General features: G+C 39.0%; 1 protein-coding gene across 1 annotated transcript; it reads left to right on the top strand.

Annotated features, from left to right (window-relative positions):
* Positions 1 to 4,680: 4,680 nt before the first annotated feature.
* Positions 4,681 to 11,117, top strand: LOC129761229 (uncharacterized). Its single transcript, XM_055758944.1, has 3 exons — positions 4,681 to 5,458; positions 6,292 to 8,328; positions 8,413 to 11,117. The coding sequence occupies exons 1-3, from the start codon at positions 4,681 to 4,683 to the stop codon at positions 9,840 to 9,842; spliced, it is 4,245 nt and encodes a 1,414-aa protein (XP_055614919.1). The 3' UTR covers positions 9,843 to 11,117.
* The last annotated feature ends 5,095 nt before the right edge of the window (positions 11,118 to 16,212 follow it).

The raw sequence follows: 16,212 nt of genomic DNA, 5'->3' as shown, positions 1-16,212 counted from the left end.
AGTATCTGCTGGAGAAGCAGATCCGAATCTGGTTGGGGTACAAAGCAAACTTCCCTTCCATTCATCACTGTAAGATGCTGCAATCCTTGATTTATTGAAGATTTGCACGAGAAACAAAGTAAATATTTTAGTAACTGTCGTAAAAAATCTATTTAAATGTAATCGCTAGAACAAATTCTACAACATGAATCCACAGGAAAACAACAATCTGCTTCTTTCTCCCGAATAAAACGTAAAAGCCCGGTCTGGCCATGAATCCATTCGATAAACAAATGATAAATTTCTCGTATTTGTAAAGGGGTGTACTTTGCTATCCTTCCTATTTTTTTCCTGTTCAAAAATAGGAAGATCTGGCACAAAACTAATATAAAAATGTATTATCGTATCTTCGCCACATGTGTGAATGCAATCCTTACCACGGAAAGCCATAGCGTTCGACGACAAAGCGAAAAGAAAAATTGGAATTGAATGGATTACGTCGAATGTATGCTGAGCAAAGTTGTTGCATAACAGCAGCAACATGAAAGCCAGCACGTAGAAAAACAGATTGTCAATGTCGTTCGCGGTTGTACAACGGTAGTTTCTACAAAATATAATTTGAAATTACTCCTTTTTGTACTTTTTTACTTTTAAGATGTCGAACCAGATTCAAATCGAATTTTGATGATTTCGTCAAATATTCTAGAGATATATATAAATCAATCAATCTCAAAAGCGGTTTTAAATATGAAATATTGGAACACATTTGAGCCGAATGCAATTTTATGCTAAACGTACTTTCATTTATTATTATGTGCACCCACAAAATGGCAACATGAGAACGTGTGAACTCGTAATGAACAATAACTTCTCGGCGGTGTAATGAATAACTGAAATAAATTATAATTTAAAATAAAACTTTCGTCTTCCAAAGTTTTCGTGCATTCGAGAGGATGGTTAATTAGTGAAAGAAGATTAATGTACTATTTCTTGCTGCTCTCCACTCTCGTGTCGCTTTGTAATCCACCTCCCGGAACGCCAAAGCTGATTCACTCTCTACGCAAACAGTGGTACCGTTCACTTAGCACCACGCTTCTTGGCTGCTTGTTGGGAATGTAAGGATCCACACAGAAAAACTTCCGCTCCAGAACCGAAACCAATTTTCCCCACAGACTAAACCGCAAGGAATCTTCGGATGAACACAACGGCACAACAGCATCCGCACGGGTGGTCTTGGTGCAGGAACTTCTATTCATTCGAGCTTTTCCGTAGTTTGAACAAGCACCTTTTTTACACTATTACTTTTCTGACGAGAGAATGGTAAAGCATGGTAGCATTTGGAGCATTTTATGAATTACGAAAACTTTACCCTTCACTGTAGGAAAGACAAGCAAGAATAGTTGTGGTGGTGGTGAAACTTCGGAAAACAGCTTGTTTTACTACGAGGGCCATAAATTTTTCACAATTCTCGCCAATCATTTCTTTCTACATGCTTCTTTACTTATGCACAAATGTGGTATATGTATATTTTCACTCGAATTGTTATTCAGATTTTCGATGCATAACCCAATAATTATTTGCCGAAAATGTGTTCAATACTCAAAACAATATACCAAAATTAGATTAAGTCACATGAAAAATGTGCCAGATTAGAAATGCATGTTGCAGAATGTCTACGAACGCAGAGGTTATATTAAAGTCTTTGCCACTTGAACACACTCGAGTAATCTTACCCAACAGTACGATGTCTGACAACAATTGAACGATAGTGTTCATGACGGTATGCAAAACAGCATACAAAAAAGCAGACATCGTCTAAAACATCTCAGCCGCTGTGTAAGACAACACATTCGTGGAAGTCGTATTGCGTCGAGAAGTGCGGTCTCTAAACCATGAGCACTAAAATAACGTTGCACTTGACATGAAAGACACGACTGAATAACAGAAATAATTTCATGTCATTTAATTCACGTTCGTTTTGTTTGGTTTTCAGCAAAGAAACTATGCCCGGATTGAAGACGACAAAGATGTAGTAACATTTCAAGTTGCTCAAAACACCGAACAAATTGTCTTGCTCGAGGACACAAAGAACCAAAAATGTAAAATAGCAGAGCATCAAAAAGATCCAAGCAGCCACCGTTAGCCTTGAAACGTGCCTCATGAAACAAGTGACACAACGTTATGTAAACTGACGTGGTTGCGTTTATGTAAGGAAAGCAATTATAATCATTACCTTCAAGGACTCTGTTCAAGGACGACGAATGTACGACACAGCCATAGCTAATCGATTTTCGGTTCGTTTAATGGATTTCTTTTGTTTGGAAGGATATGTACCCTCATTTAAATTACCTTTCTCCTCAGAGAGCACCAAACTCGATTCAAAAAAAACTGGAGAAAGGTGTTTTGATTTATCTGAGGGCACATTTTTACATCATTTCACGCTAGGATCTCCAATGATATTTCCTACCTAGAAATTGAAAAGGTGTAAACATTTAGTGCAACGGTGACGGCAATGGAACTGACGGCGTGAACGAATGCGACCATCATATTCTTTTACGTGCGCTGAACTATACCAACTTCTTCTTCATAGTGAATTAGGTTCACTGTGGTTGTTTTGATAATAAATCACAATTTAAATATAAATCATTCCATGTGACAACGTTCCTGTTTTTTTTTCTTTTTTGTCATAATCTGGTTATTCTTTCTCTGTCGATTCTCCGAATAAGTTGTATATAGAAGATGTGTTTTTCAGTTTGTCCGTAGAGTTTGCAATTCTCACTTTTTACTTACCAGACACTGATCACACCATAATTTGACTCATTTACAGATCGTTTTTTATGCATGTGTACTCGGGTTCAACTCGGGTAAGTAGCCACCTCTTTTTATGCATAAATGTATGGAGCAGGCACATGGCAGACCCGATTGAATCGAAAAACAATTTTTTTTCGTTGTTTTGTATACATATATTTTTTGAATATAAAAGAAGAATTCAATATTTGATTCATCTCCTTAATGTCAGAGAACACCTTTCTTGTACATAGGCAAAATCTTTCGGAAGATAATAGAGGATATTTTTTTTCATGAAAAACTCTCCTACGCATATGGTTGAATTCCAACAATGGTGAAATTTTATGGTTTTTGGCTCTGCTTGCCTTAAACTAGCTAAAACTAAAAAAGTACGCTACACAGGACGATTCTGCTGCTTGAAATATAAAAAAAAATGGTAGGGTAAATGATCTTGATTTTTTCGATTTGGGGTGTTTTTACGCAACTAGTAAATGCAAATCGATTTTTCATCATGAAAATCATATATAAGTTTGGGTTTGTTGAAAAGCCCAAGTCTCTAGTTGCTAATACTACCATAAGGCGTTGAAATTATTGAAATTTTTATGTTTTTTAACAATTTTCCTCAAAGAGGAAAATTGAGCAGTAAATGATTTTAATATTTTTATTTTAATATTGGTATTGGTATTGATAGAACCCTTCAGTTGGTTACAGGGGGTATTCTAGTCTGGAAATTAGAAAAAAAAATCATTGTTTTCTCTTCATATTTTTAGGCTTAAACATTCGAAAATACGTCCTTGGAAGAAATTTTCTAAATTCTCATTGTTTACCGAGTTGAAGTCATTTCAGTGACACTGTTTATGCGAAAAGGAATTTTGAGCATCCCGAGAAAACGTGATCCACAACAACCAAGCGATATTGTTTTCCTCTTTTCCCACACAGTATCGCTTGGTTTGTTTCACTCGAGCAACAATTACTCAGAGAGACCAATTCTCTCTAGAGATAACGTTTTTTGATGTTGTTTTGATCGATGTTTCTGATAAAACAGCTGATTGTATGAAGATGAGAGATAAATGTACCGTCGTAAAAAAAATACACGTCTTTGGAAAATAAATGGAGTTCGCGTTTAGTCCGTTCAATGTTTAATGATTAAGTTATGTGTTATGTGTTATGAAGTATCCGAAAATTTAAATACGGTTGCGCGCGAACATTTGGTCCTTCGAGCCGGATCGTTTAGAATCAGTTTTTCGGATACTTCGTTTAAATTCATTTGCGTAAAGTGTGTTACGAACAATAGCGCACAATTGAACTTACTTGACAATTGGTGAAATAAAGACAATTCTGTTCGCCTTCGAAGTTGAATCGAATTCAAAATACGCGGATTGAGGTCACGGAGTATACAGATTAACCAGAGTTTATTTGATTCGGATCACCAACTGTTATGTAAATTGTGGAGTTCATAACTGAAGCTGAAAAAGAGCGAAACTCCCAACCAGTGAAATTGGAATAAAACAACGCCATCACTTGTGCACCATTGTGGAGTGCAGCTACAATCACCATTGCGCACTGGAAGCTGGGTTGCTGCACTACTGGATGAAGGATTTGACCAGGGAAGTACTGCTCATTCTGTAAGCTTGGTGCATGTGGCTTAGAAATAATAAAGGAATACGACTAAAATAAATAAATAAAAGTGCATGCGAGTTTCATTTAATTTGGCTTGGCCTGAGTTTTTTTTGTCTGGTTGTGTTTCAAAATCTGCTGGATTTTGTGGTTGTTATATTTTTATCCTCATTGCAATCACATTCTGCCTTCTGTCACATCGAGATTCGCGTATCGTGGAACGTAGAGTAAACCAATTTGAAGTAATAGAAATCAGTGAGTGTTATCAGTGGAATAAATACTTACGAAACTATCGAAATGAGCAAGGAATTGAGAGCACTCACAAAGCGGGAACGGCAGATGCTGAATAGCTTGGACGTCGTGCAGCAATTTTTAGAGGATTTTGAATGGGACAGGGATGAGTGCCAGGTTGAAGTTCGGTTGCAGCTGTTGCAGGAGGAGTACAAAGAATTTCTCGAAGTTCGCAACAAAATTGAAATTATCATGGAAGATGCGGATTCTGAGAAATTTGCTGCGGGAGATGAAGATGAAAAAGAGGAAGCAGATCAACTTCGAGAAAAGGCCAATTTTGACGTAATGCGGCAGTTTCAGAATCGGTTTTGTGTGCTGAAGGCACAACTTTTGAAGCTAAAACCTGTCAGTACAGCAGTTTCGAAATGCGACAGAGATCAATCTAATTGTGGAAAGCAGACAGCAGCATTTTCTCGAGTTAAACTTTCGGAGATTTCCCTTCCCCACTTCAGCGGTAATATAAAGGATTGGGTTACGTTTCGCGATACCTTTTATAGTCTGATCCATAACAACTCGCAGTTGACGGAAATGGACAAATTCACGTACCTGAAGTCGTCACTCACAGGAGAAGCTCTCCAGGAGGTAAACGGCATCGAGTTGTCTGCGGCCAACTACGATGTAGCTTGGAAGACTCTGGAATCCAGATACGAAAACCGAAAACTCATCGTGAAGGATCATCTGGATGCACTCTTCTCACTCGAACCTCTGAAGAAAGAATCTTACGATGGTTTGAATCATCTTATCCGCGAGTTTGAGAAGAATTTGCAAATGTTGGAGAAAATAGGTGAGATCGTTTCCGGTTGGAGTACATTGTTAGTCCACATGTTATGTTTAAGGTTGGATACCACGACTCTACGTAATTGGGAGACTCACCACAACAGTAAAGAAGTCCCTACGTACGAGAAACTTCTGGCATATCTCCGTAACCATTGCTCAGTTTTGCAGTCAGTTGCTTCTGCCAAACCTTCAAATTTTGATCAGCGTCAACCCAGAGTAGCAGTGTGTCACACTACATTGAAGACCCCGGCCAGATGTCCCTTTTGTACCGATCCCTGGCATTCACCTTTCCAGTGTCCAACATTCCATTCAATGAGTTTGCCAGAACGAAACGATGCTGTATCTCGCTACCGGCTATGTAAGAATTGCCTTCGTCCCGGACATGTCTTCAAAGATTGCGATCGAGGAACCTGTCATCACTGTTTTCAAAAACATCATTCGATGCTGCATGTTGGGCAGATTAAACACTCCGTTCCACAGACGCAATCCACATTCGCGATGTTGAATCCTCCATCGCAACAACCACAGTCCACGCAACACAACTCACTCCAACAGACACACACTCAGCCACAAAACACACACACAGCCAACTCGCATAGCACACAACGCTCACAGTTCAGCACAGATCATGCCACCACAAGCCAGAATTATGTAGCAGTCCCTGCCACACCAACACCCGATATCCTTCTGTCAACCGCACTCGTTCGTATGAGAGACAACTCTGGAAATTCACTGCTGGCTCGAGCATTGTTGGACTCGTGTTCGCAGCACTGCCTTATGACAAGAGCTTTTTCGAAAAGGCTTAACTTTGATGAAACTTCAGCATATCTGTGCGTGCAGGGGATTGGGTCGTCATGGGTGCAGACCACTATATGGATCTGCTAACCGATGGCAGACAAAAGGTAACCGACGATGGACCTACGCTACAAAACACGGTATTTGGTTGGATCCTATCAGGAAGGATTCCACGCAGCTCCTCCAGAATGACCCAGTCAATCACGTTTGTGTGCTCCACGGCAAAGATTGAACAGCAGCTCACAAGGTTCTGGGAACTAGAAACCTGTAACACTACATCCAACAACTCCATCGAAGAAACAATCTGCGAAGAAATATTTGATAAGACGACAGTCAGAGATTCATCAGGAAGGTTCATCGTTACACTACCGAAGAAAGAATTCGCAATTGAACGTCTTGGCGAATCGAAAAGGATAGCAATTAATCGGTTCAGAGGATTGGAACGACGCTTCTCTGCAAATCCAGAACTGAAGCAGATGTATACTGATTTCATCCATGAATATCTACACCTTGGACATATGCAAATCGTTACGGACAGATCTGAAAAGGGAACATACTATCTGCCACACCACGCTGTTTTAAAACCAGAAAGCACTACAACAAAACTTCGAGTTGTGTTCGACGCTTCGTGCAAAACAACGACCGGAGTATCTCTGAATGATGTCCTTCTAGTTGGCCCTGTTGTACAGGATGATTTAATCAGCCTAACTTTGCGCTTTCGGTTGTATCAATATGCTCTTATTGCGGACATCGCCAAAATGTACCGCATGATTCGAGTTCAACCAAACGATAGACATCTGCAGAGAATCTTGTGGAGGGACTCCTCCGACCAGCCCATCAGCTCATTCGAATTGACGACCGTTACGTACGGAACAGCATCCGCACCATATCTGGCGACCAAGTGCCTGCAGAAGTTAGCAGACTATGGTCAGCAAACTCATTCGCTCGCAGCATCCGTCATCAGAAATAACTTTTATGTAGACGACCTGCTATTGAGTATAGGTAGTATTGATCAAGGCAGAGAACTCATACGTGAAATCATCGAATTGATGGAATCAGCCGGTTTCTCTTTACGGAAATGGAATTCGAATTCCCGAAAACTCCTATTGGATGTACCAGAAACCCTGAGAGATGATCGCACCATTCTAGAGCTAGATTCGTCCAGCGCTCCAATCAAAACCTTGGGTTTGGCTTGGGAACCAAGTACAGATAATTTCCGATTCCATAGTCCTAAGTGGAGCATGGCAGCAGATATTACAAAAAGGGTTGTGTTATCAGATGTCTCCAGAATATTTGACCCCTTAGGCTTGGTTGGTCCGGTGGTGGTGAAAGCGAAGATTTTTATGCAAGAGCTCTGGAAATACGAATGCAGTTGGGATGAGCCTCTCACTGATAGTCTTCAACAACAATGGAAAGAATTTCGGAGAAATCTTGTAGACTTGGATGGCATGTCCATTCCTCGTTGGGTCGGAGTCACCGCAACTGTGAAGTCCATACAACTTCACGGATTCTGTGATGCATCAGAGAAGGCATATGGGGCATGTATATTTGTAAGAACCGTCGAGGACAACGATACTGTTTCAACACACCTCTTGATTTCAAAATCACGGGTAGCCCCTCTGGAAAATCTCAAAAGAAAAAATCGTCGGCAGTCCATTCCTCGACTTGAGTTATCTTCAGCACTGCTTCTTTCACATTTGCACGAGAAAGTGATGGCCAGCATCCACATCGAAGTCAAGTCATATTTCTGGACGGATTCGATGATCGTAAAATGTTGGCTTACTTCAGCACCATCCAGGTGGAAGGAATTCGTTGCGAATCGAGTCTCCGAAATACAGCACCTGACGAGTGAAGGAGTTTGGAATCATGTAATGGGAGTTGAAAACCCTGCTGATATTATTTCCCGGGGCATGACTCCAGCGCAGCTACAATATCAATCCAGTTGGAGGCATGGGCCTGTTTGGTTACAGCTGGACGAATCGAATTGGCCCCAACCCATCCCAATCCAGGAGGAAGAATTAGACAAGTCAATTATGGAAGAGAAAAAAGTCATCACAGTAGTTCTACATGCAATCAACCCAAGTGAGATATTCGGCTTACGATCATCATTATCAGATTTAATTCGACTGACAGCACTCATCCGCCGCTTTCGCTTCAACTCACAAGCTGCTAACCGGAATCGTCGCAAGCATGGATTCATCACCGCTGAAGAACGCGACGAAGCACTGAAAATTTTAGTTCGTCTGTCCCAGAAAGAAGCATTTCCACAGGAGTTTGCTGACTTATCCAAGGGTGAACAGGTTCAGGAGTCCTCTAGAATAAGTTCACTTCATCCGCAGATAACAGACGGCACTATTTGTGTTGGCGGCCGGTTACAGCATGCGCTGTTGTCAACAACTCGGAAGCATCCATTCATATTGCACCATCGACACCCGCTAACAAGAGCAATTGTATCATATTACCACCGTAAGCTGTTTCATGCAGGTCAACAACTCTTGATTTCCACTGTCCGTGAACGGTTCTGGCCGACAAACGCTCGAAACCTGGCCAGAAAGGTTATTCATGAATGTGTTCCATGTTTTCGCAACAGACCCAGAATACACGATCAACTGATGGCAGATCTTCCACCGGAAAGAGTCACTCCTTGCATACCATTTCAGCGAGTTGGAGTCGACTACTGCGGGCCGTTTTGGATTGCGTTTCCACATCGCCGAGCTCGTCCAACGAAATGTTTTGTAGCTGTGTACGTGTGCTTGGTTACAAAGGCAGTGCACTTGGAGCTGGTCGCTGACTTAACAACACAGGCTTTCTTGGCATCACTGAAACGCTTTTCATCACGCCGTGGCAAGCCCAGTCTGGTAATGTGCGATAATGCCACGAACTTTGTTGGAGCCAGACGAGAATTGGACGAGCTATGTACGTTGTTTAACAACCAACAATTCCAACGGACTATTTCTGCAGAAGCAGCGGAAAGCAATATTGATTTTCGGTTCATACCCGCACGTTCCCCAAACTTTGGAGGACTTTGGGAGTCAGCAGTTAAGTCCTTCAAAACATTATTTAAGCGGACCATTGGCACCCACACCTTGCTTTATGATGAGATGCAGACTGTTTTAACACAAATCGAAGCTGTGCTAAACTCGCGACCACTGACTCCGGTGAGCAACGATCCGAACGACTACGAAGCGCTAACACCGGGTCATTTCTTGATCCAACGACCTTTAACTGCGATTCCTGAACCTGATTTGGACGACATACCTGTGAATAGATTGTCTGCTTGGCAACGGACGCAATATTTTATGCAATGCTTGTGGAAGAAATGGTCGGCACAGTATCTCTCGAATCTACAGAACCGCACTAAATGGACGAAAGAACGCGATAATTTGACTGCTGGGACTATGGTGCTGTTGAAAGATGAAAATTTACCACCATTGAAGTGGCAACTTGGGCGGGTAGTGGAGTTGCATCCCGGATCTGATGGTAATATTCGTGTTGTTACCGTACGCACAAGGGAAGGAATATATAGGCGTGCAATATCCAAAGTCTGTATCTTGCCCATCCGTGATAACATTAATGCATCATCAGAGGAGAACTAGGACTCCTCCAACGGCGGGGGTCGAGAGGCCCCCGCACACCAGTTAAGTTAATTACATTTTTGAATATCAAAAATCTAACCAATCATTTTTCTCGCAGTCGCATTTTGTATTAAATGGACATCGTTTGTTTTGACTTCACCAGAACTGAGCTTAAATCAGAGTCGAGGTAACCCGTTTTGTTCTTGGTGGTGGAAAGTAATTGCATGCAGTGTGAGGGTGTAGCAGTTGCGCTGGTTACCGAACCAGTTATGTTTGGTGTGGTCCACACCTATACAGCCGTATCGGCTGTCTCAGACGAACCTCAGTTAATCACAGTTTTACGTTTGGTATTTTCGAGGCACACTTGACATCAGCGAGGCCTGATCCTAACTGGGGAATACCGACGTAATGTAGACGTCATTCTGTCTGCAGAAGGAACACCAACGCCAGGAGGCGCGGGCGGAGGCCATCCGGCCTCCGTTTCAGGGAAGTCCTTTTTTGTAACATCATTTCGGTTTAAAAAAGCACCCTCTCATTTTATTCATAGCACCACCACCAGCGACGAACGGTATCAGGCACGACCAGTCAACACAAAAAGCAAGCACCAGCAAAACAATGAACAGGACAACTGCGACTGCGGAGATAACGTTCCAAATCGTCAACAGAAATTACAGTTACTTTCAACAACAATCTCATCATTTACTAGCATCAGAAACAACCGCAGACAAAGGTATCAGGCGCATCATCAACGTGTCAACTCCCATCAGCAGAATATAAACACGAACTAAGAACTTGGCAGCAACAACAACAGCAAATGAAACGAAAGAAGGATCACAACAAAACTCACACATATTGTAGAGCACAATCGGCGAATCTAGATCAAGTTCATAGTACCGTTACCCTCACCAGACGTAAATAGTAGCACCAACAATGACCAGATGATGTAAACAAACCGGGATGTACCGTTACCACGGAGAGCGCTGCCTATTTCCGAAGTGTGTGCCAGACAACCTCTGTTCTCATCGGTTTCGTAGTAGCTAGAATAGGACAGAAGCAATTGAAATGCAAGATATTTCAAGGCGGCCGGCATGTTTATGCGAAAAGGAATTTTGAGCATCCCGAGAAAACGTGATCCACAACAACCAAGCGATATTGTTTTCCTCTTTTCCCACACAGTATCGCTTGGTTTGTTTCACTCGAGCAACAATTACTCAGAGAGACCAATTCTCTCTAGAGATAACGTTTTTTGATGTTGCTTTGATCGATGTTTCTGATAAAACAGCTGATTGTATGAAGATGAGAGATAAATGTACCGTCGTAAAAAAAATACACGTCTTTGGAAAATAAATGGAGTTCGCGTTTAGTCCGTTCAATGTTTAATGATTAAGTTATGTGTTATGTGTTATGAAGTATCCGAAAATTTAAATACGGTTGCGCGCGAACAGACACTGTATCAAATCTGGTACGAGCTTGACTTAAAACTTGAAACTTGTTTTTCTCGAAAACTTCTATTTTCAAGCCGGCCTATGCGATACCTTGAATTTAACGGAACCGATTTATTTCAAGTTTGATATGATTACATTTTTAGATGTGTAAAACAACAAAAATAAATTTTAAAATTTTTTAAAACAAACGAGCTTAAAATTTGTTTGTTTTTCTTCAAACGGCTGCTATTTTGTCTAAACATTGTTTGACATGTCCGAGGTTCATACCACAGCGGAATCAAGAATCCTATTTATTTGATTCAGATAACCAGTAGTACGAAATTTTGTACCTCTGGCCCTTTTGGACCCCCCCCCCTCGCATTTCTTCAGCTTGTAACTTTGAAATTTTTAAAATATTTTTTCAAAGATTTGGTGTTTTATTTGTTTAGAGCTCGTGTCCCTCCACAAGACCGCCTTCAATTATCGATATATCTCAGGTTTTAAGCACCGATTTCAGGCAGTATATAGATGATTCACGAAATGGCTCAGGCCCGACGAATTTCGGATTAGCAATTTGTGCTAAGATATCGTATTTCTCATTACATTCAACACCAGACAATGACCCAGTACAAATTAACATCGCTAGTTGCAACTAGTTGTATGAGGGATAAAATACATTGCCAAACTATCTCTGACTGACATGTGTGTACTTTCAATTCATGCTGTTTGGCTATATGAGAAAATACAAATATTGGAATAATTTTATTTTATAGTCAAATAAACATTTGTACATGTTAGCGTAGCATGAACTTCTGCTTGAAAAACCGTAGGTTAATGACTTAGCTTCTGTCAATTTACCCATTTTTGCATACGGGTTCTAGCCCCACATTTTACGGAATATAATGTATCAAGAACAAAGATCTGAAATCTGAGGAATTTCTACACAAAAATGTTAGCTTTTTCTTGATAGAGCAGCTATTCTTATATGAGACAACATCACCTAATTCAGGAGACAATGTAGAAATTCCTTCATTAGAAGTTGCTGCGTTGTTTCAACTCATATAAACATCATATAAATAATGGACTTTTAATTCCGATTGTAAACATTGTCCATTCGATTGGATTGCGTAGCTCATAAACGTAAAATAAATTCATAGAATAAAATGTTGAAATCCATTTAAAATACATTCTGAACATGAAAATACATTAGAAGAATAATTTATTCAACGATAAATTGAAACGAATTTTTCTGACAGGTTCACCAAAGACGAATTTCATGCCTACTCGTATTAGGAGTTGGCTGCACTATTTCAGATAGCAGTGAAACGTTACATACTTAAGATCTTAAAAAAAATGAAAAGGGCTAAAAAAATCTTATTTTTTTACAAAAATTTATATCTCAAAAACCATAACATGTACCTAAAAAATTCTGATCAAAGGATGAAATTGAGGAAAATGTTTGAATATTCAAAAAAAATATAAGAAAAATTTCTAAAAATTACACTGTGGAAAAAAATATTTAAAAAATTAAAATTCATTTCTATCAAAAACGTATTTTCGATATTCCTTAAAAATTATATGAATAGCCCTTTCAAATTCCAACAAGTCACTCATACATCTGAAGATGGGTACTTTTACAGGGAAAAAGTTTTTCTAACAACAACTTTTTCATGTTTTCATTGAAAAAATTACAACTGATCCTATTTTTATTTAATGTCAAGATAACGACAAAGTGTACTGTATCAAGTTTTAGATTATATCTATATATATATATATATATATATATATATATATATATATATATATAAATGGATTTCTGTCTATCTGCCTGTCTGTCTGTCTGATTCTTATGGACTCGGAAACTACTGAACCGATCAACATGAAAAATTGGTATTTAAAGGTTTTTGGGGCCGGGGAAGGTTTTCGTGATAGTTTGAGACCCCTCCCCCCCTCACTAAGGGGGAGCTGCCATACAAATGAAACACAAATTTCTGCATTACTCGAGAACTAATCAAGCAAATGAAACCAAATTAGACATATTGAGATTTTAGGGTGCAATAAATGTTTCTATGGTGGTGAGACTCTCCACCCCCCCTTTCTAAGGTGGCTGACATACAAATGAAACGCAAATTTCTGCATTACTCGAGAATTAATCAAGCAAATGAAACCAAATTTGGCATGTGAAGGTTTTAGGGTGCAGCCCAATATGCCGCCGAGAGATGTGTTGGCTTGGTTAGACCTTGATTACATGTCCCATTCATATGTTTTCTGTAAAGCGATCTTTGTGTGTGATTGTCCCTATATCCTTATACTCTCCTTTCCTTCCTTTGCGGGTAATTCGTTCCCTTGCTATAAACAGTCATAGAAATGAAACACAAATTTCTGCATAACTCGAGAATTAATCAAGCAAGTTGAACCAAAGTAGGCATATGGAGATTTTAGGGTACAATGAATGTTTCTATGATGGCTAGACACTCCACCCCCTCTCTAAGGGGGGGTGCCATACAAATGAAACACCAATTACAGGAGGCATATCTTCTTTTATATATACCAATAAAAAAGTATCGCCGAGTGTGTTGATAAGAGTAGAACTCGAGGAATGAATTGTCCGATTTAGGGCTGTCTTTATTCTATCATATTTCCTGTATAAAACATTTATTCCATGTAACGGAGAAACATGTTATTTGCAAGTGGTTGAAAAATCTTGAACGAGAATTGTGTCTGAAAATAATCTGATATTATAATGATGAGTTTTGTTAGAAATACTAGGAATTTTATAGTAAAAGGTAAATTCAACAAGGTCGATTAGAAGATCAATCAACGAATAGTTTTGCGATTTGACCCATGAACTTGCGTAAAAACTTGAATGTTTGAAGGAATTGATAACAAATAACATATTTTGGGCGGGATGAAGTTTGCCGGGTCAGCTAGTGGAGATATGAACTTTTGTCGAAGACGTCAACCATCTATCTTTTATCGTTTCTGAATTACATGGCATTTTTATATGGATACTCCTGAAAAAATAATATTTCACTCGTAACATTTTTGTGTTTAAATTCTAAATAAAAAAAAAATTCTAAATAGAAAAAAAATTGCATAACATGTAAATCGCGATGATTTACATCACAAAAATGGTCTGAACGTACGTAATGTTTCAAAGAAAACATTATTTCCTACATTTCATCGTTTGATCAGAATGCAGGTTTTGAGTTTAAAATTTTTGTAAAAAAACTAAAAAATGTTTGGTTCTTTTCAAAAAGTAGTCTAATTTTTTATTTTAAGATTTCGTTTCACTGCAATCCGTCTGAGATGTTGCTGCCAATAGCCAGTCGAGTTGTATTGAAAATAGTTCATAGTAAAAAAAGAATATCATGTATTTTTTCGGAATGAGGTATTATTCATACTGGCAGAAATTCATGGTAACCCACAAAGCACGCAACTAAAACTATTATTTGTGTAAACAGAGTTTGTGTTTACAATTCACAATCTGACCAATAAAACAATATAATGAACTTAAAAGTGAAATTATAGAACATATACAAGAAACAGGAAACTCGGATATCATTTAACGGAATAGAATATTTATCCGAATGTTAAATAATCCCGTTACATGAGTTTAAAGGAGCCAAACTCTTAACTGTATTGTTTCTAGTATACATAAACATTTTTCCTCAATAAATTTAAATGTAAATACACAATAGATATACGAATTAATTCAAAAATTGAGTGTGATCATCAACATTGTAACAATCTCCGTATATCCCATCCATTTCCTGAAAAATTATGTCACCCTTCTTAACTCGAGTCGACCGCGAGTAATCAGTTCATAACGCTCTAGTGGACAGTTTTGTTTAAATGTTGATTTAATTTCGATTACAAATGCTAATGAAACTCCTTCAAGCTGTTCCGTGGAAGAAATCCTTTCCAAGGACATCAACTTCTTATCCTGAAGTATGAAATGATAAATATCCCAATTTGTTTTGACGTAGAACTACGTCTTTCAGGAAGGGTGCCAAATCAGAAAAACAGGTCACGTTTTCATGAAATAAAGTTAACGTTAATAACTATTTCCACTGTAAACGAATTCTCATGATTTGCATACCAATGCTATACATCACAATTCGTCAATATCTAAACGGTTTGAAGTCATGAAAACTGAAAGGACTTCCTTTTTTCCCATTAATTTGTTCTGCCGATTTGTGTGCTAACCCTACCTATATTCCGAATGCTTATAACTCGGACATTTGTTATCAGATCGGAAAAATGTTTGCATCAATTGATAGGAAATATTTCTACGCTTCTATCACAATTAATAAAATATTATTTTTCATGAGATGAACAATTGAATAACTGTAAAATCTCAAGCGTTATCTAAACGCCCTAACTGTCAAAGGGTTGATTGGCCCGATTTACGGTTTACCCAACACAGGCTTCAAAATCGATGTACCAGTGGAAATCCGCTTTTCAAATATACATGCAAGTCGGGGGTATTTTTGCTCCCTCCGAGCTGTGTTTCCCTAACACGGACTTTAAAATCAATGTGCCTGGGGAAATCCGCTTTACAAATACATCGTCGGGGGTATTTTTTGGTGTTGAGTACTTTGGTACTCGCTTGTCGTTGTGCAGACCGGAATATGTTTCCCTAAAACGTACTTTTAAGCTGAGAAGCCTGGTAAAATCGTCATATCAGATACTAGAGGTGAATGAACTTTCGTGTGTCGACAACTGCGTAAACATGAGATGTGCAATAATTTCAGAGGGAAATGTAAAATACAATGATCGTTTGACAATTCTTCCGTTCACATATTTTGGTAGTCCTAGGCATCATATCAAACATAAAAGGACGTCCATCAAATTTATTTGTAACGAAGAACATAATCTATTACAAAAATGTCGATGCATTCTAAAACAATATTCGAAGTGGTAAACAAGTGGGTTGCATAATATGATTGCGTAATTCTATGTCG

This window comes from Toxorhynchites rutilus, chromosome 1 (genome assembly GCF_029784135.1).
Source record: "Toxorhynchites rutilus septentrionalis strain SRP chromosome 1, ASM2978413v1, whole genome shotgun sequence".
Taxonomy (NCBI): domain Eukaryota; kingdom Metazoa; phylum Arthropoda; class Insecta; order Diptera; family Culicidae; genus Toxorhynchites; species Toxorhynchites rutilus.
The sequence above is the reverse complement of the archived record's forward strand: the minus strand, read 5'-3'. Positions and strand labels throughout refer to the sequence as shown.

Bases quoted from the DNA above. Each gene is read 5' to 3' on its own strand.
- LOC129761229 (XM_055758944.1), top strand. From the start codon at position 4,681: ATGAGCAAGGAATTGAGAGCACTCACAAAGCGGGAACGGCAGATGCTG. The intron at 5,459-6,291 runs GTGAGATCGTTT...CTGTGCGTGCAG, and splicing joins GCAAATGTTGGAGAAAATAG to GGGATTGGGTCGTCATGGGT. The intron at 8,329-8,412 runs GTGAGATATTCG...TCAACTCACAAG, and splicing joins TCTACATGCAATCAACCCAA to CTGCTAACCGGAATCGTCGC.